At 46.7% G+C, this 22870-nt stretch overlaps 5 protein-coding genes across 7 annotated transcripts; 1 reads left to right on the top strand and 4 right to left on the bottom strand.

Annotated features, from left to right (window-relative positions):
• Window positions 1–83: 83 nt before the first annotated feature.
• LOC108011486 (solute carrier family 25 member 44) lies at window positions 84–2969 on the bottom strand. Of its 2 annotated transcripts, none has more exons than XM_017076635.4 (4): window positions 2832–2969; window positions 1520–2441; window positions 1334–1461; window positions 84–969 (listed from the first exon to the last, which is right to left on the bottom strand). In XM_017076635.4, the coding sequence occupies exons 2-4, from the start codon at window positions 2223–2225 to the stop codon at window positions 778–780; spliced, it is 1026 nt and encodes a 341-aa protein (XP_016932124.3). In that variant the 5' UTR covers window positions 2226–2441; window positions 2832–2969; the 3' UTR covers window positions 84–777. The 2 variants fall into 2 exon arrangements, with proteins under 2 accessions (XP_016932124.3, XP_065721539.1); XM_065865467.2 differs by lacking the exon at window positions 2832–2969 and adding an exon at window positions 2496–2519.
• An 834-nt stretch (window positions 2970–3803) lies between these two features.
• Ets96B lies at window positions 3804–15050 on the top strand. 2 transcript variants are annotated; one of them, XM_036818102.3, is made up of 7 exons: window positions 3804–3980; window positions 8691–9138; window positions 9703–9873; window positions 10708–10822; window positions 10960–11006; window positions 13005–13734; window positions 13891–15050. In XM_036818102.3, the coding sequence occupies exons 1-7, from the start codon at window positions 3963–3965 to the stop codon at window positions 14273–14275; spliced, it is 1914 nt and encodes a 637-aa protein (XP_036673997.3). In that variant the 5' UTR covers window positions 3804–3962; the 3' UTR covers window positions 14276–15050. The 2 variants fall into 2 exon arrangements, with proteins under 2 accessions (XP_036673997.3, XP_065721484.2); XM_065865412.2 differs by lacking the exon at window positions 3804–3980 and having other exon boundaries at window positions 8419–9138.
• Window positions 3995–6223, bottom strand: LOC108011509 (uncharacterized). Its single transcript, XM_017076663.4, has 2 exons — window positions 5494–6223; window positions 3995–5440 (listed from the first exon to the last, which is right to left on the bottom strand). The coding sequence occupies exons 1-2, from the start codon at window positions 5561–5563 to the stop codon at window positions 4065–4067; spliced, it is 1446 nt and encodes a 481-aa protein (XP_016932152.4). The 5' UTR covers window positions 5564–6223; the 3' UTR covers window positions 3995–4064.
• Window positions 14589–16794, bottom strand: Ude (Uracil-DNA degrading factor). Its single transcript, XM_017084304.4, has 3 exons — window positions 16563–16794; window positions 16325–16505; window positions 14589–15703 (listed from the first exon to the last, which is right to left on the bottom strand). The coding sequence occupies exons 1-3, from the start codon at window positions 16702–16704 to the stop codon at window positions 15082–15084; spliced, it is 945 nt and encodes a 314-aa protein (XP_016939793.4). The 5' UTR covers window positions 16705–16794; the 3' UTR covers window positions 14589–15081.
• Window positions 16795–17335: 541 nt separating this feature from the next.
• On the bottom strand, window positions 17336–22656 carry polybromo (protein). Its single transcript, XM_017076629.4, has 4 exons — window positions 21620–22656; window positions 19964–21555; window positions 18446–19898; window positions 17336–18380 (listed from the first exon to the last, which is right to left on the bottom strand). Exons 1-4 carry the CDS (start codon window positions 22569–22571, stop codon window positions 17404–17406), a joined length of 4974 nt encoding a protein of 1657 aa, XP_016932118.4. The 5' UTR covers window positions 22572–22656; the 3' UTR covers window positions 17336–17403.
• Window positions 22657–22870: the final 214 nt, after the last annotated feature.

Raw genomic sequence — 22870 nt, 5'->3', positions numbered from 1 at the left:
TTAGAATAATGAAACGAACTTTCGAGTATAACTTTTAGTTTCCGTCATCCTGAGGAGCGATTTCGTCAGCACAGACACAGCTGTTGGATTTCATATTTTACAGTGCCAAAAATGTAACAATTCTTGGTTTGTACTTTATTATAATGCAGACTAAAACTAGTTTATCCGCTCAGAGAACACACACACGAATGCTTAACTAAGTAAGTGCCTCCCGACCTCTGGGAAGGGGCGACCCTGTTTCGATATTAACTTCTAGTTCGGCATGTCCAGTTTGTGGTATCTTTTTTGGCGCAACCATTGCTGTGCTAAATAGTGTAAACGTAATTGGGCTACCAATGTAATCAACAGTATTATCAACATCATCATCAATTACGTACAAGTACATGTATAGTTATGTGTATAATAAATTATGCTTGTCACCGATCGGCCTCTATGCGTGTTAGGTATAAAACGACTAAGTATAACAAAAATAATGTACACTTTAAGCTACAACACTTTGGGGTATTTGCATATTGAATTGCATTACTTGAACATCCTAGCCGCAAGCATATATTGCAACGCTCTACTTAAAGTACATCTTCGATGCTTCCGCCATAAATGATTTAATAATTCGCTATTCTTGGCAATTCATCTAATTAACCTCTGCTCCTTCGATCCTTCCTCTAGCTTTTGTTATTTACAATCGTCGGCGATTCTCCTCCGGTTCTGGTGGTTCTCAGTACGTCGCGTAAATGCAGTTTTGAGTTGGTTTCAGTTTGGCTGGGGATTGTGCGTTCTTCACCAGCGGATCTGGTGTTTGTACTGCTCGTCCACCGCAATGCGCTTGATGGTCTCGTAACCTAGGATAATGCTGAATGAGAAGGCTGCCGACTGCACCAGGCGGGCGGACAGGCCCTTAAAGAAGCAGTTCAGCTTCTCCTCCTGCCACAGCTCCCGGAAAGCAACGCTCATCGAGTCCAAACGGTGGACCTACGGGAAGACATTGTTGGTATAGATTAGGCATGAGTGACAAGCATTTTTAATAATAGAGATAAGAGAGCGTCGAGACATCATAAGAATTACGACATCTTTATAAAAATTGCAATAAAGAACTGGTTTTACAATCTGAATTTTGATTTTTGTGTTAAAGGCGCAGTTAAGGATGAAAGTGTGCATTTAAATTAATATGAATATAAATAAATCAATTGAGATGCATTGATAGGGATAATTTGGTATTTAAATTTAAACCAAATTTTTTAAGTTATAACCGATTTGGTTATGATTATATCTTAGTGATTTCATTATATGAAAGATTGTGTAGTTTAAGCTATAGCAAAAATGGCGGGAAACTCACCTGCAGACGGGCGCGCACTATATCTAATGGATTGGTTAGTATTGTCGTTGTGAAGCCACCCAGGCTGCCGGCCACGCACTGGATAAGCAAATGGGACACCCAAACGGGGCAGATGCGGAACAGTTCGTCTGCGAATAGAATCCCAAATTTAATTAATCTAATCTCCATTATAACCGGAAGACTTACCCTGATAGAGGTGATAGAACGCCCACCACATGGCCGAATTAGGTACATAGGCCATCAGGCTGGCGGTGTAGCCCCGGTAAAAGCCCCGGAAGCCATCGCGTCGCATTATCTCCCTGCCAATGTCCATGGAAATGTGCAGGCGACTGCGTCCGGGCCACGACTTGATGCCCAACGGATTGATGTCGCCTTTGGAGCCGGCATGGGCCGACATACCGAGCACCATGGCGTGTTGCGATATTACGTCGAAAGGAACTATGATGGTCTGGCCCACCAGCGAGGCACAGCCGCCGCCGGCGAGGGCCTTCATTCGATGACCGGCACCCATGTCGTTCAGCACATGGCGCACGCCCTCGTAGGTGCTAATGTAAAAGACGCCGGACACTATTTGCACGGAAGAGATCCAGAAACCTCTATACAGACCGGGCACTCCCTCCGACTTGTAGATCTTCATGGCGCAATCTATCATGCCCTTGTAGACATCGCTCTTGTGCTGCACCTGCAGTTGCGTCTTGATCACAGTGAGCGGGAAAAGGCAGCAACGCACCGAAAAGGAGCTCAGCATGGAGAGGGGAAAAAACTTTGTTTTGTTCATCATGTCCCACTCGATGGTGCGGATGTACGGGGATCCGTCGGCTCCTACTGCTCCCCCTCCTCCGGTGGGTGCCACCGCGAGGCGGGATGTGCTGGTACTGGTGCTTTCCGCCATCGCTGCTACCTGCTTAGGATGAACCTGCTGCTCCCTCGACTCCTGGTGGACTGAGTGTGTCCGAAGAGGATCGTTTGCATGCGTGGAAGCTTCCGGGTGATGTGGGCTTCCTTCACAGCCTGGTGCGCTGCTGTCTCTGGAGGCATTCGACCTGCATGACTCTAGATCGGTTCCTTTGTTACCTCGGTTATTGTTGCCGTGTATTTACATATATATCTGGGGAATACAAAGCATCATCAGTACATTGACGCAACTCGAACGCATACGCACGAAAATCGTCCCCAAGGTCGTGAGACAGATACGCATTTCGAGGGTCCGCCCGTGACCTTTGCTCCGCCGCCAAGGCCAAGGGAATCCGGCGGAGTGGACAACGATTCGGCGGCTATCTAATCTAAATATATCTTGGCGCCCCAACCGATTCGGAGTTGTTATTATATAATGCGCAGACACCTGACTGAGTGGCCTCCAAATCCCCCACCACTCCCCTTGCAAAAAGCACACACGGACGTAAACAAACTCTGAGCAGGGAGTCTGGACGGGATTCCTTCTGCCTTGAACACTGGTGGAGCGGCAGCTGGTCTCCCAGGTGATTTCGCGGTCACTTACCTATGACTGTATGGTTGTTTGGATATCACATAATAAATCTGATGAGAATGAAAATTGCAATAAGACTCTTATTATAAGAGAGATTTTTTGGGAGTACAAAGTGTGGCCGGAGGATTGGAAACAATGCATCTGAAAATGCCTCAAGTGCGGGCGTAATACTCTGATAAGCCCTTAGCCTGGACTCGAACCAGTAAGAAGTGCTTAATTGTTTTCAGTCAGAATGCCTAGTATATTGGGTTCTTATTTTAACTAATTATTAATAATAAATATTGATATTAATAATAAATATTTTTGATGCAAATGTGATTCTTAACATAATAGAATCTTATAAAAAGCATAGTTGCCTTTTAAAGTTAGGGATATTTTTGCTTATTACGTGATAAATTTGGTTATTTTTCTAGTTTGAATATTTGTTTTTAAAACCACCAAATAAAAAAAGACTTTTAAGATACCCTTATTAATATTAAAATAATATTAGGAAAATACTTCTTTGTTTATTTTAATATTTTCTAACAACTACTTAAAAAAAAACACATTTAGAATTCATAAAATTATGATTTGGTAATGTTTTTTTTCCTAAAAGTATTTTAGATCATATTCTAAATATATTTACCAATTTAAATTTACCAAATCTTTGTTAAGGCAATAGTTTAAACTAGATTAAATCCTTTAACTACATAACGGTTACCTGTAATCCTTCATTTCAAATTTGAAAAGTTCTGTCAAAACTTTCGACCTTTGACATTTCCTCCTAATTACGCCCACGCCGTCGAGCACCCATTGGTCCTTCCCCTTCCAAACGAGCCAACCAATCAGTCAAAAGAGGGGGCGTGACGCTCCTGCGCAGTGCATCCTGCCCAGCATCCCGGAGCTTCAACCCTTAAAAGGTGACTCCGGGCGCAAGCTGTCGTCCTAGCATCCCGGCCAGGTGGCCTAACCAGTCACCACGGAAACTCGAAGCCAACTGCACACGGGCAACGGAATGCGCGCTGATCAGCGACAAGTGAAAGCCATCGAGCTCTGAATAATTGAGGACTATTGATGTCCAGCAGCCAGGTGAAATCCTATTAGTGAAAATCCAACAAGTTCAAGAGTGCATCCGGACCACCGATCAATACCCATCCGCAATCCATGGATACAGCCAAGTTGGTAAGATTCGCTTAAAGCTTTTATTTCTGCTGCCTCGGACATAAATAGGGCTTAAACTAGGGGTCCTTGGAGGAGGAAGTGGTTTTAGCCATAGCTCAGGGTGTAGCCCATGTTCTCCATCAGGGTCTCCTTGATGGCCGGCTGGAGGGCCCGCTGCATGTAGGTGGTCAGGAGACCGCGCACTCCCATGGAGAAGAGCTTCTCCAGCTCGTGGGACATGGCCTCGCCCACCAGCTCCTCGCGATCTCCACTGGGACTCGAACCGCCTCCAAAGATATCCGCAAAGGCACGGGCATCCGGCTCCACCAGCTGCTGCAGCTGCTCATCCTCGAAGTGCAGCACATCCTCGCTGAAGGTCATCTGGTCCTCAAATTTCTCCTCCTTGGCAAACCGCCGGCGGCGTCTTCTCTTCTTGCTGAACTGCCGCCGGTAGAAGTTGTCGCCATGGACATCGATGAACTCACCCGAATCCTGGGCCTGGCTATCACTGCCCAGCTCCAGGCTGTGATCCCGATCCCTCTGCGGACTGGCATTTTGACCCCTTCGGATGTCATAGCCCGGCTTCTGGGAATCCTGGGTGTGATGATACTTGCCCCATCTCTGTGGCCTTTTACTGCCCAGAATCACATGCGGTTCGCCGAGTTCCACATCCGGAGCATTGCCGAATCTCCGCTTGGAGTTCTGACGCAGGCGAATGCCAGTGGGTCCCTGGCAGCCGTGGGCAAACACCGATATGAATCCAGGCTCTGCGAAGTGGGAATCCGTTCGCACCGAAGCTGCTCCCAATCTCCTGGACTGCTCATAGTTCGAGGATGGCCCCGATCCGGAATCATAGCCCAGTGGAACTGTTCGGAATTCGATGCCCGCATGTCGAAGTCTCAAAATCATGTGACATTTTCCTCCCATCGGTTGCATCACCACCTTTCCGCTCAGCGTGAGATCCGGAAAGATCAGCCGGGTGTCCAGCGTGGAGTTCTCCGTGCTGAACTTGCACTTGTCGATCTCCACCCACCGGTTGGCGGACTTGGCCGGCGGCACTCGCACCTTGAGATCCTCCACATCCACCCGTGAAATGGCCAGTTTGTGGGGCTGCCTGTGTTGCTGCTGCAGCTTCTCTTGGTTCACCGCCAGCAAATCCTCCAGCTCCAGAGCTCCGGAGCTACTGGAATCAGAGAAGGGGTAGGCCTGTCCATTTTTGTGGAGCAGCTTGGCATGGTAGCCACGTCCCGTGTTGTAACCACCACCCACATTGTAGAAGTCCTCCTCCGGTTCGCTGTGCTGGCCGTAGAAACTGTGGTACAGCTGGTAGGGACTCTGGGGCGGGGGCTCCCACATGGCCCTTGAGTAGGAGGAGGAGGAGGAGCTCTTGGTCTGGACACTGCGACGTCGCATGTGCTCCAAGGCGTTCTCCAGGCGATTGGAGCAGCGGTGTGGCAACTGATACGGCTGGCAGAGGGTCACTGGTGGGTTATCGATTAGTAGGATTGATTAGGATGAAGTGGTGGTCACTTACCCTGCAGCACAGCCCACATGGACAGCAGAAAGTGCAGCCAATTTAAGTCCCGGCTCACGTTTTCTGGCATGGCGGTAAAGCACTCATGGAGCGGGGCGCTACACTTTTTACAGGATATAAATTCAAGGCCCTAATAAGCTATACTTTCACTGAACTATAACCCACTTAAATGTTTTCAACAATTTTGTCACCAACGTTTTCCACAAATTTTTAAAATAATATGCAATTATTCTCATTGAAACCTGGTCTTCAAGATCTGACTTCAGAGTATTTAAAGAATCTTTTAGGCTATAATCACTTTATTTGTAGATTATAACCACTTCCTTTAAGAAATCTTTATTAACGATGGGTAACTCTTCCGAAATTTTACTTTTGGTATAAAAATTATGTTCCAACTTTGTTAAGCAATCTGGTGATATTTTTGTGTAGAAGAATCCCTTGGCTGGCTGGAAACACCTCCGAACGCGACCGCAGCTGAACCGAAAATGCGAGGCCCAAGCGGAGCGAGAAACTCGGCTCGGTTGCGCTTCCATTGCCACCAAACGCGGCACCCACAAGCCAAGAAGACGGAGAAGATGGTGACGACCGTGTCACTGCCTCATCATGTGCAGTGAAAGTGTTTTCCACGACGGATCCAGAGCCATTGGAGTCGAAAAGAGACAGATTCGGAGTCCGAGTCAGCCAAGCCAAGCCACACACAACGCACCTCGTCGTGGAGGCGAGACACAAAAGAAAAAGACCCAAGCTAAAACAATTTGAAGAAAGAAAAGCATTGTCATCTGTGGGCCTCACGGGCCCAAAATCCCCCAAAACCTCCCAACCTCCCCCTTGGGCTGCAACAAACTAGATCAGTACATATACCCGTGTAATATAGTTGTATGTATATGGTATACACACTCTGAGCCCCAAAAAGTAAACACATGAAAAGTTTCGTAATGTCAGTTGCGGGCGCGCATGCGTTGTAATCTCTCTCATTGTTTCGAAGGGTTCAAAGTTGATCAATCCGGCGGATGAGTCAGTCACCGACCGCCACAGTTTGTTTTCCCAATTGCACTTGTAATTGGCACCAATTGCGCATACAAATTAGGGCCTAATGGGAGGGCCCATGGGCTTTATAATCTACTGAAAGGTATTTACCCTATGAAGATTACTAGTTATGGGACTTGCATGATGACTGTAATGATGATCAATGTAAAAATAAATGAAGAATTCATTTCAAGATTATATTATAACCTATTTTCCATATGTTTATTTAAATACTTTAAAATATTTTTACAAATATTTTTTATTACTTGATATACAAAATTCTTATAAAACATACAATTATAAAATAAGGCCTTGAATAGCCTTAAATATAACAGAAATGTTTTTCATTATTTGTAATAACTTTTGTTTTTTGAAGGAAAGCGATTTTAGTGTTAAAGGGTGTTTCCCCTTCGCAGTAACCCATCCAAAAAGTAGTTCCCTGTTGCACCTGCGCACGTGTGGCAGGTGACATCGCTTGGCTGGCTGCCGGTGTATTTCTTAGCCTCTTGCACATGACAGTTACACTAAGTAAGTGCGGTAATTTGATTTGACAAATTGTTTGCTTGCACTTAGCAAACGCAATTCGGCGACATATTTTGCAATTTATCAAAAATTTTTGCGAGTAAAAAGCGGAAGAGTAGTCCGTTATGGATTGCCAAACGCTGGCATTTCTGTTTTTCGCCCGTTTATTGCCAGTTGAATGTACCACTTCGAAGATTTACATAACCCCCGATTTCGGGGGGAGAAAGTCGAGCATTCTGCACTTCTTCTGGCCGAAAATGGAGAAAAGGGACGGGACGGTGCCGCTTTCTGCGTTTCCATCTGAGGTTGATTTTTATTTTTTGTTGACTCCAACTTGAAGTTGGGAGGCACACTGCCGATAGAGCCGAACCGAACCGGCAACGATTACGGGCATGTAATTAAGGGTAACTATCGCACAAATGGTTCTCGAATGCGACGGAGCACATCCGCATGGCACTGCATCGCATCGCTTGCTGCTCCAGTTTCCAAATGTCAAGCAAGGGACACGAAATGGGGCCAGTACTGGATGCACTTTGGGATGCAGACCCGATTAAGTGGGTTCCGAAAACAAACAATGGCAGACCATCAACGATCTAGACACTTTTAATCGGGAACCTTAAAGACAAACTATTGTCTTTGTTTCTTGAATTTTTTTAAAATTAATTTTAGCCTATTTAAAGTGAATACCTTAAGATTGATTTACATGGTATACTCGGTTGAACAGGAACTAAAAAGAATAGTTCAAAACATTAAAACCATCGAAAACATATAAGATCATTAATATCCTATGCTAGTTTTTGGTATTTTTTTGAGGTTATGTAAAAAGAATTGTTCTAGATTGGTTTTATGGGAATATTTAAAAAATTTTCTTGGTAATTTCCTGAGAAACAGATCTTATGCTGGAGTTTTAAAGAATTATTCTGACTTGTTTCTTAATGGGCAATACTAAAGATCTTTCCCTAGTATAATGCACACCCACATACTTGAGCTAGAGGCTAGATTGACAACGAATTTCCCCCATGACAAGAAAAAGTGAAATCCCTGCCGGCTTTAATGAGCCCCACGAGCAGGGTGATATGATAACCCGGAGAGAGCGAGAGTGCGACCATAAAGAAAGGTTAACCTCGGCGCAGCGCTCATTAAATGTACAAGTGTCAATAAACCGTAGTTGGAGTTGGTAGCTAGCCATATACCCATACACTAGCCACATATCATATCATGTCCAGTTCCAGAGTTTCAGCAGTTGTCGCCGACAATGGCTCATTACTTAATGGCCGAGAACAAGAGAACCGGGCCAATTGACACCCGGCAAAAGCAAAACCCAAAGAAGCTGTTAAACTAATTGCCACAACTTCCACTTGACTATGTCAATGTGACGAGTTGGCCATTGCCATTCCATTGTGGACACTCCAGTCCATTGTCTCTGCAACCTGTTAACAGCGGGTGGCAGTTGGGTCGCCCAGCAGGTGGCTTTAAAGTGCGGCTGGCTTAAAGGGCTAGCAGGAAGGCAACCCCTGAAATTCCCCCAAAAAACATGGCAAATTGACAACTAATTTGGCCGAGACGAAGTCGAAATCGAAGTCCCTGCCGAAAAAGCCAGACTCATGACAATTTCCTGGCGCGCCCTGTCTCATTTCCTTCTTCCGCAGAGCGACTACGGCGAGGCCAAGACGCACTTGGAGCAGCTGCAGCAGACGCTCACGCACCTGGATCACCCGCACCACCACCACCTGGGCCTCTACCATGGCGCCTTGCCCAGCACATCCACCATCACCACCGACTCGGTGGTTTCCTGTGTGAGCTCCACACTGCCGGCGGTGGCCAAGGCCATTTCCGCATCCTCCAGCTGCGATGGTCTGCAGGCAGAGCGCAAGAAGTGCCACACCAGCGAACTGGATCATGGTCATGGTCATGGCCTCATGGAGGCCATCTGCATTGGCCAGAAGACGTCGCCGGTTCCGCCAGTGCCGCCACCACCTTGCTGCTTGGCCCTGGGCGAAGGGCCCTCCTCACCAAATCCCATCGCCACGGCCGCCCTGATGAACGCCTCCTCCGGATCCTCTAGCTCGGGCGGAGCAAGTGCCTCTCTCTGCAACGGTCTGTATTGCTTATGTGTGCTTATTTCACAAGATTTTATTAACTATGTGGAATTTATACTGATTTTTAAGGCTTTTAGATAACATATAATGTTTTTAAATTCTGCAAAACTGTACTATATTAATACTCTCTATTAAAATATGTACTGGATTATTTAGACATTTCAGTATCCTGATATTAGAAAACATTTTAAAAACTGTCAGGACACTTTCTTAAAATTTCGTAATGTTTGGCCTAACATCGTCAAAAGTTTTAATTGTCTAAAGGATACTATATGTTAGATGTAATAGGTTCTGTATTATTTTTTATGATCTTAAATAGTTAATTATATATGTATATATAAACCATGAGTAAACGAATTGTTTCCGAGTATTTTTTAGCCTACCTACTAAACTTGATATCTTAAGAAACTGGGAGAAACCCCAGTCTTAGAATTTCTCATTATATATTTGAAAATTGTAAACTTCCTTATTTTTTAGTAACAAATTGCTAGCTCAAAACCCTGGTAATCCATAGCATGATTTTTCAATAACTTATTCCTGCCTTCATCCTCTCGCTCTGCAGATCTCACGCGGGAATCCTCCTGGTACGCCCACCACCATCATCACCACCACCACCATCACCACCAGTTGGCCGACGAGCTGGTCATGTATGCCACGCCCACGCCCGCGCCGGCAATCGGGAAGTTCGGACTGGACACCTCCACCGAGGGTTACCTGAACGCAAGGTACAATGGTAAGCGTCCTCGTCCACGTCCACTGTCAAGTCCGGATGCAGCCTGCCTCTGCTTCTGCTCCTCCTTGCCCTCATCCTGATCCCACGACCAACTCCACCCCACTGTATCCACTTTCTGTTTGCTTTTGCTATTTACACGTTCGCTTGTTTATTAATTTTCCATTATGAGTTCAGAAAAGTAAGTGGGGGTGCTACGGGTTGGATAGGAAATGGTTCCCATGGAATGGGCTTGGGATTCCGGGCTGCTTGCCCTTTGCCGCCCGAAGGCTTTGCCTCAGCTTAGATTGTTTTTTTAAGTTTTTTATTAAGAAAACATGACTGAAGTTGCCACGTGCCGGCCCCAAAGAAGATAAATATATTTGACTAGAGTCAAAAATATCAAGTTAATCGTTTAAAAATGATACTGTTCCTAACTTTTCCTGATATAAACCAGTTTAGTTAGATTTGGATTGGATTTAAGGAAAGTTGCACTGATATTACCATATTATTTTGCAAGAGTTTTAAGGTTACAATTATTTCCGGTCTTTAAGTTTTGGAGCACCTGTTTTCTTCAGTCCTCTTTAATCCCCAGACCCTTACTCCACTTTCAGTTATCTAGTCTTGAACTTTAGTTGACACTCGATTATGGGCAAGTCAAGTGCATGTGACAAGCTCGATTTGTGGCCTCAAAGGCATCCCATTGCGAGCGTTAATATGAAATATTATCTAACAAAAGTCGAGGCCACCTCGCTTGACTAAGAGATGTTTCTTCTTTTTTATCGAGGGGGAGCTTCATCTATGAGTTGTAAAAAGTAACCTCAACTTGTTCTTTATTTTTACCTCCCATTTCTGCAGTGAATGTCAAAGGCGTGCGTCATGAAAGAACATCGACTTTCTTTGACATACCCGCTGTGACGCACCCACACTCGCATCCGCATCCACATCCGCATCCGCACCCGTACTGCTACAGGTAAGAAGAGGAAGAAATCTGGGGATTGAACTTTACGCTGACAAGACAAGTCAACTTTAAGTCAATCAGCCGAGTCGCTCGAATCATTCGCCTTCTATGTATAGTATATATATATTTTTGATTTATGCTCCATCCAGATTTCCATCATCGCCACCCGCGGGCATTCTGAAAAAGAGCGACGAAGGTAAGTCTCCCTAGGATTTGAGAAAAATGAAAAGAAAATGATTAAAGCCGTGCGTTCGCTCATCATTTATTCAAATTATCGTGCGCGATATGCATACCTATCGGTGGGTAATTCAATTCCCGCGGCCTCTTCTTAGTGGCTCCCAATATTTTTTCAAATAAAATGCAAGAAATCGCGCGCATAATTTACCATAACAATATCGCCGGTGTTAGTAACCGCTAATCCAATTGGCGGCGGCACAAGCGTGCAATTCGATTTCGAGGGGCAGATATACATAGTTGGCCTCCGGTGGGCGTGGCCGGGTGCGTGGGCTGAATCCGCCGCCCAGCGAACAAACAGCTCAATCACGGGGTCGCCGTTGAGTGGTTTGTGTTAGATACACCACCCGTCCCAAAAACACCATCCACCCACCGGTTACACTAAAAAAAACTCGGAAATTTAAGGAATTTCTTTTTTTTCTGAACTTAGGAAGAACCACAGAAACCAATTCTGTGCAAGAACTTTAAAACGTTTTAAGATAAAAAAGGTATATTATATAATCCTTAAGAAGTAGTTCAGGATCTTTAACGCCAAGGCAGCTTATATCAGAATAACTCATCATATTGAATCAAAGGAATAAAACGATTTATTTTAATGAATTTTAAGAAAGTTACTATAGTATAGTAGGGTTAAATAATATAGAATATTGAGTCACGGTTTAAATTTGGGTATATTTTATAGAATATATATATATGTATATATATTTTGATATATGTTTAAAACGTTTTTCTTTTGAACCAAGTGTAAATAATCAATCGCAAAATGTTATCATATTGATACAAATATGTTCTTAAATTAAGTCCAAAATCAACTTGAAAGTGAAACGAAATCAACTCATTTCATTTTTTTAGTTCGAATGTTCTCAATTCAAGCACAGTGTTGTTAGTTTTTCATCTCTGTGTAAAGAATATATCATTTTAATTAAAAAGTTTTCGATCAAGACATTACTTTCTTCACTCAAAGACAGACACTGTTCAAAGAGTCCATGAAATCAATGATTACTAATTACTTAAAAATGTAGTAAATATTTTTTTGTAAGTGTAGTGCATTGGCATACCCACTTCCACAGCCCACCACCCAAGCCCCCACCCTTGGGCAGCAGGGCCAACAGGTCTTCGTTTTCCATCAGCAGCAGCTCGTTTGTTGATATCGACAATGATGTTTTTACTTGTCGACACTTGCTCATGGATTATGCAAAGGTATCTCCTGAATTTTTAATGCGCCCAGCGTCGAGTCGCGATGAGGTTGGTCGAGGGAGGATGGATGGGGGTGGGCAGGACCGGGAGTTGTAGAGTAACTACCTAATGAAAAGGGCAAACTCGAGTGGTGCTAAGGGTGGGGTGTCTGCGCCCCCGTTAAATTGCAGCATATTGAGCATTTTGCAGCGACTGGCGGGAGTGGGTTGCTTAAATAATTAATTGCTTCTAAATACCCTGGCCATTTAGAAAAGGCCAAAGCCACCCAAACAAAGCAAAACAATGTAAAAGAGTTTTTAATGGCAATAGAGAAGGTGGTATGCCCTTCAATAAGGGAATTTATTTAGCAATTTATCAAAATTATCTTGGATAATGTAGAATTATATCTAAAATACAACGACTATCTATCAAATCAAGGAGAATATATTTTTAAAGTACCTTGTTTTCAATTTTGTTAATATAAATCCATGATTTATGGTTAAACCAAAACCAAAGTGATAAGGCTTTTGTCTAAATCATAATCATAATCGACAACAGAAGCAGCACAGGCGGCCCGCGGGATAGAAAATGCTCTGCTCTCCTTCTGTTGGCAATCACTGCTCCAATTCCATACAACCCTTCTTCGCAAAGGGTATCCGAAATACCCATGTAATTAGCGCCCGTTCCCTCGTCACCGGGACATTGCTCAAACGTGCATGAAAGCGGCTTTCACTCAACTCCTGCTCCTGAACTCCTTTTTCCAATTTCGAATCCTTTTTTTCAGACACAGCCTCGGCAGCCGCTGCTGCTGCCGCCGCCGCCGCTGCAGCCGCAGCAGTCTACTGCAGCGACGTGTCCTCCGGCCAGCACTTCCAGCACCACACGAAGATCGAGGACGCGGACTCCACCACAACGGCGGCCCAGCAGCAACATCAGCAACAGCAGCAGCAACAGCAACAGCAGCAACATCAGCAGCAACAACAGCAACACCAGCAGCAGCAACAGCAACACCACCAGCAGCAACTGCAACATGTGACCGCACTGCATCCGAATCACCATCATCACCATGGACACCACCACCAGCAGACGGAGCAGCAGGCCCTTACCCACTTGACACCGCTCCATGCCGCCTCCGCCTTCAAGTTCAGTCACACGGCGGTCATCTCCAGTTCGGCGGTATACGCCACGCCCTCGCACTACGCCCACCAGCAGCAGACGCAGTCGCAGTCCGTCTACCGGGATCTTTCGCCCACCACCTTGGCGGCGGTCAGCGATGCGGATCTGAAGTACGATAGTGGTCCCTACAACGCCACCATCTCATCCACCTATCCCTCTGCTCTGCGGCCCAATGTGGTGGACTCCACCACCTCCAGCGATGCGGAATTGCGTCTGGACCAGTTCTACGCCAGCAATGGCATCTCCACCAGCAGCAACGGCCAGACGATCAGCCAGCGGAGGGGCTCCCTGCAGCTCTGGCAGTTCCTGGTTGCCCTCCTGGATGAACCCACCACCAGGTAAGTCTTTGGTTAGGATTGTATATGAGGACTAGGATTGTAACGTCTTATATCTTAAAATTAAGCCTCATCTATCAGGAAAATCTCGGAAATTCCTTTTTTTGTAAAAATCGGGGTCACCAGCTATGATTTCAAAAGAATAATATCTTCTTCCAGTGCCAGCTGCATCGCCTGGACCGGCCGGGGCATGGAGTTCAAGCTGATCGAGCCGGAGGAGGTGGCCCGACGTTGGGGTCTCCAGAAGAACCGCCCGGCCATGAACTACGACAAGTTGTCCCGGAGTCTGCGCTACTACTACGAGAAGGGCATCATGCAGAAGGTCAACGGAGAGCGCTACGTCTATCGGTTCGTTTGCGATCCGGACGCCCTGTTCAACATGGCCTATGGCCACCTGACCGCCGCATCCGGTTCCGGAAAGGGCGACCAGCATTTGACCCTGTCGCTGGCCAAGACGCCTCCAACTTCCGGCGACTCCCAGACGCAATCCCCTCGCGTGGCCAAGTCGGAGTATTACGATACCGCCGGGTTGCATAAATATTAGCTAGATAGTCTGTGTGCGTTTGTGTGTATCCATATGTGGGCGGAGCGTGGGAATGCGGCCGAGTGGGCGTGGCCGGGTCCCGTGTACATTGTGTAATCTAGTTGGCGTGTGTATGTGCGTGAAGTCACGAATTCAAAATGAAGGTTTCGTTATGATGAGCTGGGTTGGTAATACTCGGATGTACAGGGGCACAAAAGCGAAATTTTCCACTAATTCTGGGTCACCAATTACTATATAAAGTTTAGTTATCAACTTACCAACTTACTTACCAGCTTTACCAACTTTATAAAATTATACCACATAAAAGCACAAATACCAGATGGTTTCATAATTTTATTTTTGTTCAAGTATAAAGTGCCCCTCTCTTAAGTTTTTGCCTGAAAGTAGCATACAAAGTTATTGATTTCAAAGACTAGGCTCATCAAAACGACACAAACGAATGGTATTATACAATATTTACATATATCGTACGTACATACACGCCTATGTATACATACATAATACATAACAATATGTGTATATACTAAATAGAGGGGGATATACCAAAGAAACATCTATGTGTCCACCACTTATCGTAGTTCTGCGTTGAGGTTGAGTTACTTAATAAACTATTAAACCTGTTTCCGATTTCGAAGCCCATATAGTTTGGCAGTTTAGGAATCGGTTCTCTAAGATTAGGCATCATACCAAATTTGTTAACTTTAATTTCCGCCAAATTGTATAGGTTGGAAACCGGAAACAGGGCTGTATGAACCGTTTCTGTTCGTTAATCAAATGGCAGCAGAGTGTTATTAATGAACTGCGACTCACTCCTCCCTTTTCTTCTTCTTCTTGGGCTTATCCTCCTCATCGGAATCCTGGCTAGTGCTGCTGGAAGCACTGCTGCTGCTATCCTGCTTGCGCTTCTCCGGGGTCTTCTTGGCCAGCTTTTCGATGTACTGCTTGAGCTTATCCGGCTGCGGACTGTATGCCCAGTGGATCAACTGCAGGTGAAGATCGGTAGGTGCCCCAGTTTCCGCATCGAAGAGCTTGGCATCCTCGCTCTTGATCTGCTCCAGCAACTTGGTCAACTGGCGATTCCGGACAATGTCCCAGCTGGTCTTGTCATCCTCCTTGGGGAACATGGTACGCAGGTGCTTGTAGTTTCCCTTGGCCTTGGAGCCGCCATAGGCTTCCAGGAACTCGCTGGCCAAACCATCCTTGGGATCCGGCAGCTTGGTGACCACGGCGAGTGGCAAATAGGCACGGTTCTCCTTGATGCGGTTTTCGGCCTCGAACTTCTCTAGGAAATCCTCCAGCACCTGGACACCCTCCTTGATGGCCTTGATCTTGTCCTCATTTTTAGTGCCGGACAATACACGCTTGGAGCTGCCAATCAACCCCTTTATGGCCAACCTCTGGTAGTCCGGATCTCGCTCCGCCAAAATGCTGCAATGCGAGATGCATATAGAATTATTTCGGATACAGGCAAACTGTGGAATGTGGCGATATACTTGTGTAAATATTAGGGTGGATCTATTTTTTAAAACATTAGTCATAGCCATATGGCCGCAGTGTCAGGGTCATATTAACCATCTTACGGTAGACAGAAAGAAGTTTTGGAGTGATTTAACAGGAATACTTAAACATTCAATATTCGATTGTTTTCCGGTTTCTATTTAAAAAAAATTGATAAGTTTATAAATAGTTTCTAGAAAAATGTTTCATATAATATGCAGCAATATCTCCAGAATCAAAGAAATATATTAGAGTTGGCAGAAACTGTAAGATTTTTAAGTATTGCATAGATCCTAAGGTATTGATCCATTATTTTTATATAGACAAAGTCCTAATTTCCACCCTAATTTCTTAATCGATCCACCCTAATATACATCTAATACAGAGAGCTGGGAATAGGAAGAGCACAGTGCTCGCTCTATCAACTTAATGAGACTTCCGAGTTCGACACTCTAAAACTGTGCCATGACATCATATGATGTCGTCGCTGGTTGCCAGGGCTGAAGGTCTCGGGCTCATTAGCATGCCAGCGAGGATGACCTGGTCACTTACCTCAGGGTGGCCTCCGCAGCGGCCTTATCCTTGAATCCCAGACCTGGCACCGTCTCCACCTTGTCCTCGCTATCGGTCTTGGCATTCTTGCTGGAAGCTCCTCCGCCATTCTCCTCCAGCCATTTCTCAAAGACTCCAATGGCCGCATTAATGTTCTTCAGCTTCTCTTCCGCTTTGGTCACTGGGATAAAAGGGTTTATTGGAGAACGAAGGATCATCTTTTTTTTAAAGAACTCACTGGATAGGACTCTTTTGGCCCTGCCGAGCAAGCCACGCACTGTCAGCTTGCGGTATTGCATGTCGTGGTCCTCCAGCAACTTCAAAGTCTCCAGTGCCTTCTCCATATCCTTGAAGCCAAACTTGGATTCGCCCTCCGCCATGATTGCTCCTTTGGTTTCTAATACTTGGGTATCTGAAATATCTGATAAATAGCGTCTGCAATGTGCAAGCGCCAGAATACGACTGATTTTGCGTGGCCAGAGTTCCGAACTCGATGGCATATGGAATTTAATTATAGGAGGGCGAAAAATGAGCGCCACTGAGAGGCACTGAGCACCGCTGAGCAGGGCCAATTAGATAAGCACCACAAAATAACTGGGTGACTCTATGCATGGGAACCGGTTTGTTGTCGTATCGGAGGAGCAAAACAAAACCCACGAAAAATAAACGAGACCTAGCGTTGCCATGACGTCACCGCCATGAGAAACTGATAACAAACAACATATGTATGCGAACACAGGGGCGGTTATGCGACATTGAACGGGAATAAACGATCTGGAATTATTAATACTTAAATGGTGTGCCACAAACAGACAAATATAATATTTGTATGTCTTAGAGCTTGGGATTGCGTTTAAAGATCTTATTTACTTGTTAATGGCTATCAAACTGAATTGATTAACTTAACTATATTAACAAACAAATGCGAGTCTGTAAACATTAACTAGGCCTTAACATAATTTATTGGCAATTCGAAAAGCGAAAACCCTGCCCAATTGATAGAAACATGGGTTATTATTGTTTTTGTTGTATATTAACATGGAACTCGAAACGCTTTGGGCTTAGAGGATTACGTTTGGCTAGTTGCAGCTTCGCCGTATTTGGAGTACATCGTCGACCATGAAGTTGCGCAGGTGGCACAGTGCCTGCACCACGTTGCCCTGGTCGCGAAGATTCGGTCCGATCCATTGCTCGGGTAGCGGCGCCTTGGCCACCACTTGTGCCGGAGTGACGTGCGTCAGGGCCCGCCGCCAGTTGTTGTTGCAGGTGGCCACGTTCAGGTGGCTGCCCGTCTGCAGGCTCTCGATGTACTTGATGTACGCCTCCGAGTGGATGACGCGAGTGGTGCGCGGTGGCACGGTGACGAACAGCGGCTCAGGCGGTGGTCCCAGGACGATCGTTTGCTGTTGCTGTTGCAGCTGCTGCAGTTGGTGCACGTTCTGCTGTTGTTGTTGCTGCTGCAGCTGGACTGCCTCGAGATTGCTGGGAGCACGCGGCGATTGCGCAAGGCTGGGCGGGATCGGCACCGTTGTTGCCAGTTGCGCATGTTTCTGGCGACGCGACACAAAATTCTTGCTGCGGTCTGCCAACGCTATTGACTTGCCGCACTTGCTAAGATGCACTTCGCGCACGTGCTTGATGAGGCGCAGAACATTGGGGAAGGCCTGGGTGGACTTCTTAATCCGCGGGCAGTTGCGCCAGAGGCAGACATACTCCATCTCCACGCCCGCTTGTGGATGCCTCTGAATGTGCCCGGTGGCATCGGACATGCAATGTTCCGTGCAGTCGCCCAGCTCCTCAAACTGAAAGTCACACTTGTCCCACTGACACTCAAAGGTGAGCACCTGACCAAACGTCTCCTGCGCCACTTGAGGCGAGGGACTGGCGCTGTTCTGGGCGTCGTCCATCTCGCGGCGCAAGGCCGCCGTCTCCTCGTTCTGCCGGCTGGCCCGATCCTCCCAGCTCTGCTTGACGCTGGAAGGGAGATTCTTCCACTCGGTGCCCACCATGCGGGAAATGTCGCCGAAGGTGGCGTCCGGATTGCTCTGGCAAATGCCTTTAATCAAAAAATTTTAAATTAATTCACACACACTCTACAAAGTAAACAAAATCGTATCTTACCTTTTCGGACTTCACTGGAGTAAAGAATGTAGCCGGTAAGACATTTTTTGGCCGATTTGGCGGCCTTAACTTTGGAGGTCAGTGGCGTGGAGTTCACCGAAGGAGCCGGCGAGGACATGGCCGCAATGTCTGAGCTTAGAGAGGGGGTATCGCCATCCATCGAATCCTCCAGCATCCCGAGCTCATTTAACTCATTTTTAACATCCTTGGAGGGCTTTATGGGCGTCTTAAAGTAGAAGATCTCATCCTCGGTGACGGCAGGACTGTGCTGGAACTTTCGCATGTTTCCGGCAACTAACTTGCGGAGAGCCTTCTTCAGCTCATCGTAGACGGACTCACAAATGTACACATCGCTCTCTTGTATTTCCGTGGGCCGGGAGCTGATAAATTCGGCGTACTCGAGGACGGCACATCTACCCACGATGCCCACCACAGGACTAACCTCTTCGACGGTGCTTAGCAGCAGTTCCTGGCGGAAGAATTGCTTGCCCAATCCGGGAGTCGTTTCGCTGGGAGGCAGCAGCCATGGACCTTTAAAGTAGGATTTTCCATTCTGCTCCCAAATCTGCTGCACCTGGGCCACCGACTGCTTTCCGGTTTGCGTGGCCACGTATACAAAGTCTCCAGTTTTGATTGCCCCACTGCAGATTGTATTGTACTGCTGATAGTATGTGCTGCTACTCTCAGCATTTGGCGGCGGATCGCAAGACACATTTGGTTTCTCCTTCTCGACCATCGTCTCTTGGAGCTTGAGCTCCTCCAATTCTCCTTTGTGCTTCTCCAAGCGCTCCTTAAAGACGGACATCACACGCTTTAGCTCCAATGGCTGCTCACGCGGGACGAATTTCACGGAGCTGCCTTCACGTACCGGCGGCCAGTTCTTGAGCTTCTTGAAACAACGACCCTGGATGTTGTAGCGAGACTCGCAAACAAAGACATCTTTTTCGGGTAGGTTTTCCGGGCGCATTTTTATGTAATCCCTTATGTTCATCACATAGCACATGCCCAGCACCTTGTCCATCGAAATAGTCTGTGAAAGGCTGCTCTTAAACACCTCTTTCTCGAGGAACTTGCGAGTGGTCACATGATACGTTTCGTGTGGCCGCACGAATATCGAAGCCTGCATTAGCTTCTCGTTGGTGGGCGACGTCCACAGGCGCTCAATGCAGCATATCGAGGGAATCTTGTTTTCTGGCATTTGCACATACACGTAATCGCCGGGGGAAAATACCTGCTGGTTTATTGTCATGCTTTCGCCCTTGGCGGCGTTAAACTCGTCTTTTTCTTTGTCCTGTTCTTGGTCCTGCTCCTCCTGCTGCAACTTTTGCTGACGATTCACCTCCACATCAGCCAGGAGACGCTCAAGGGTAAAGCTTAGAGCTGGTGAGCTAAGGGTGTCCTTGCATAACTCGTCGCGCTTGCGGATAAAGTAAGTCTGCAACTCGATGGAGTCCTGAAAGAATAAGTTTGATGATTGTTCATCAATCTCTATTTACAAAAGATTATTCGGTTACCCACCTGAAAAATATCTGAATCTGTACGCGACAACTTTCTTGCTCGCTCCAAGCAGGCAAATATATCCTCCTGGTATATATCAAGTCGCTTGTAAGCTCCTTTGTCCAGCCTTCGCTTCACCAGATCCAGTGAAATGCCGCGCACCTTAGGACCTTCACCTATCTCATCGTACTCAGGCAGTTCAGCCAGGGAGTCCGAGTAGCAACGACCCTCCTCGTCCTGGTGATTATAAAGAGTGGTGAACAGAGAAAGAAACAGCTCCTGAACAGCCAGCGGAACATCTGGAAGTGAGTCGCGCTCGGTGCGCAGTTGTTGCTTCAGCTGCAGCGTTAATTGCTGTAGCACCAGTGCGTCTTTGTAGATCTGCGAGTCCGGTTCGTTGTACTTGCAGGCATTTTCCAGCATTAGGAGGAAATCTGCAGCCAAGTCGTCTAAGCTTTCGTAAGCGCCCTGTTTCAGTTTCTGAGCAATTCGATCCATATCAATCGGCTCCTTAATGATGTCATAGTAGTCCGGATACTCGTTCTTCGACGGCAATTTCGTAAAGATGAGTGATAGCTGCCTTTTGCCCTTGGGCTCCTGGTACTCCTTTACTGATTCGTAAAACTGCCACAAGCGCTCCGTGATCAGAGCGGTCTTTAGTTTCCTGCCCACCTTGCTGTACTTCTGCTGGGGTTTCTTGACATCCGACAGACCAGGAAACTCCTTAAGCTTTTCGTTCAGGGCTCGTTCCAGGATGTTGGCATCCTCGTATATGTTAGAGCCTTCCTCATTATACTGCCGACAGTTGGAGAACATTAGCCTATAGTCGGACACCACATCCTCCACAGCGGCATAGCGATCGGTGCGGATGTTGTGCTCAATGGTGTTCATGTCAATGGGATTCTGAATGATATCGTAGTAGTCCGGATAAATCTTTCGCGGTGGCTTCTCCATAAACATCTCGATTGGCCGACGGTTGCCCAAAGAGTAGTCCACCAGATATTTCTGTATGCTCAGAATTTTCTTTTTAATTGCTGCATTGATGGCAATACGATTGGATTTCGGTGAATTCGAGTTGTTTGGCGTGTGGGAAGCATTCGAGTTCGAATTGGAGTTAACACGCGGTCTGCCCGGTTTACGCCTTTCCGGCTGCGAGCTGGTCGCAAATACCTCTGCGTCCATATCCTCCGTGTCTTCGTCATCAAGATCGCTACCCTCCTCCAGGGACTCCTCCACCAGCTTGGCATTCATTAGTTTAAGCATTTTCAGAGCATCTTTGTGCGTACGATGGGAGGGCGGAAACGCCTTTTTGGCATTGTCCAGCATGAGATAAAGGTCGGCGGTGAGATCACTGATGTTGGCATAGTCGCCCTTTTTCAGCTTCGTGTGTATCTGGCTCATGGATATGGGTCGTTTTATCAGCTCAAAATATTCGGGATGAAATCGACGAACTGGCAGTTTCCAAAGCGAGTTGCCCAATGGAGGTCCAGTGACCCCTGGATGTTCTGAAGTTCCTGGTGCGTTGTACAGGTGATCGAACAATGCCCACATGGGCCCTTCCCCCTTTTTGCTTGTCTCCTCGTCGTCGGAGCTGTCCACCTCTTCTTTTAGAGCTGAAAAAGGTAATGTTAAAAGATAAATACAAAAATAAATATTTTTCCTAATCGAAATCCTCACCAGCAATCGCCGCGCTGGATAGACTCTTGACCCGTTTGGCCAACTTGCCCTTGCCTGTCTCCAACTCGATACGCCGCTGCGTAAAGATTCGTTTTAGGGCCTTGGCGTCCTTGTATATCTGAGACCCTGGCTCGTTGAACAGACACGCGTTCTTGGTCATCTGCAGCAGATCCCGCTCCATCTCCACCAGCGAGGAGTAGGCGTTCATTTGAATTTTGGTCGCAATCAGGCGCAGATCAATGGGATGCTCAATGACATCATAGTAGTCGGGGTAGATCTTCTTCGAGGGCAGCAGTTGGAACATGCGGTGCATGGCCCGATCGCCCGCAGGATCGGTGGCGGTCATAATGGAGGCAAAGAGCTCCTCGTACTGGTTGTACTCGTCATCAGCCGCTCCATCTCCGCCCGGTTCCGTGCTGCTGGTCATGCGGCGTACCTGCCGCGACATACGTCTGGCACGCGGCTCCTCCTCCGCCAAGCCGTTGGCCTCCATGATGCGCTGCCTCTGCGTCTGGATGTGCTGCCACAGGGCGACGGCATCCTGGTGCTCGCAGCTGTCCGGCTTGTAGAAGGCCTTAGCATTCCCAATGAGCAGCTCCAGGTCGGCCATCAGATCGTCCAGGTCGTCGTACGAGTCAGTTTTCAGCTTCTGCTGCACCTTGAGCAGATCGATGGGATTGACCACCACGTCATAGTAGGAGGGCTCCTGACGGCGCTTGGGAGCCCGAATGAAGGTGTCACACAGCATGGATCCATCCTCCTTCTTGATATTCCTGATAGAATCGTACAACTGCTGGCAGAGTTCAGTGGGATCGAGGCGGCGCTTTTTTCGCGCCGATTGTGTCGTCGTCTGCTGCACCGGCGACTGCTCCGGCGTGGAGTCGTCCAGCTGCAGCGGATCCTCGTCCTGCCGGCTGGAGATGCTGCTCGCCCGGCGCTTGCGGCTCAGCATCGTGATAATCCTATGTTTAATTCAATTAAAAGCAAATAATTCGACAATAAGACGCCACCGAAAATGCCACCGTGCGCTGTCAGAAATATACTAATTTTTATTTTTTCAAAAATACCAAAAACAAACCAAACGGTCTTGCTAAATGTATCGATTTCAACATATCGATAGTTTCTACCCCGCCAAAATATCGTCCAATTCATTACTAGGGTGGTGAGTTATCGCAATTAAATTTGGCGGTGAAAAATAAAATTTAAATGCTAAACATATTAGTAAAAATGAATTACTTTTTTAAACCAATT

The sequence above is a fragment of the Drosophila suzukii genome, chromosome 3, assembly GCF_043229965.1.
Source record: "Drosophila suzukii chromosome 3, CBGP_Dsuzu_IsoJpt1.0, whole genome shotgun sequence".
Lineage (NCBI taxonomy): Eukaryota > Metazoa > Arthropoda > Insecta > Diptera > Drosophilidae > Drosophila > Drosophila suzukii.
The sequence above is the reverse complement of the archived record's forward strand: the minus strand, read 5'-3'. Positions and strand labels throughout refer to the sequence as shown.

Coding starts and splice junctions, on each gene's coding strand:
- LOC108011486 (XM_017076635.4), bottom strand. CDS start 2,225: ATGGCGGAAAGCACCAGTACCAGCACATCCCGCCTCGCGGTGGCACCC. Junction 1,462..1,519: donor GTTCTATCACCTCTATCAGG/GTAAGTCTTCCG, acceptor TTCTATTCGCAG/ACGAACTGTTCCGCATCTGC. Junction 970..1,333: donor TAGTGCGCGCCCGTCTGCAG/GTGAGTTTCCCG, acceptor GTCTTCCCGTAG/GTCCACCGTTTGGACTCGAT.
- polybromo (XM_017076629.4), bottom strand. CDS start 22,571: ATGCTGAGCCGCAAGCGCCGGGCGAGCAGCATCTCCAGCCGGCAGGAC. Junction 19,899..19,963: donor CAGATTCAGATATTTTTCAG/GTGGGTAACCGA, acceptor TTATTCTTTCAG/GACTCCATCGAGTTGCAGAC. Junction 18,381..18,445: donor CTCCAGTGAAGTCCGAAAAG/GTAAGATACGAT, acceptor TTTTGATTAAAG/GCATTTGCCAGAGCAATCCG.
- Ets96B (XM_065865412.2), top strand. CDS start 8,646: ATGACAATTTCCTGGCGCGCCCTGTCTCATTTCCTTCTTCCGCAGAGC. Junction 10,823..10,959: donor CCGCACCCGTACTGCTACAG/GTAAGAAGAGGA, acceptor TGCTCCATCCAG/ATTTCCATCATCGCCACCCG. Junction 13,735..13,890: donor CTGGATGAACCCACCACCAG/GTAAGTCTTTGG, acceptor ATCTTCTTCCAG/TGCCAGCTGCATCGCCTGGA.
- LOC108011509 (XM_017076663.4), bottom strand. CDS start 5,563: ATGCCAGAAAACGTGAGCCGGGACTTAAATTGGCTGCACTTTCTGCTG. Junction 5,441..5,493: donor CATGTGGGCTGTGCTGCAGG/GTAAGTGACCAC, acceptor ATAACCCACCAG/TGACCCTCTGCCAGCCGTAT.
- Ude (XM_017084304.4), bottom strand. CDS start 16,704: ATGGCGGAGGGCGAATCCAAGTTTGGCTTCAAGGATATGGAGAAGGCA. Junction 16,506..16,562: donor GGCCAAAAGAGTCCTATCCA/GTGAGTTCTTTA, acceptor CTTTTATCCCAG/TGACCAAAGCGGAAGAGAAG. Junction 15,704..16,324: donor GCTGCGGAGGCCACCCTGAG/GTAAGTGACCAG, acceptor CTCGCATTGCAG/CATTTTGGCGGAGCGAGATC.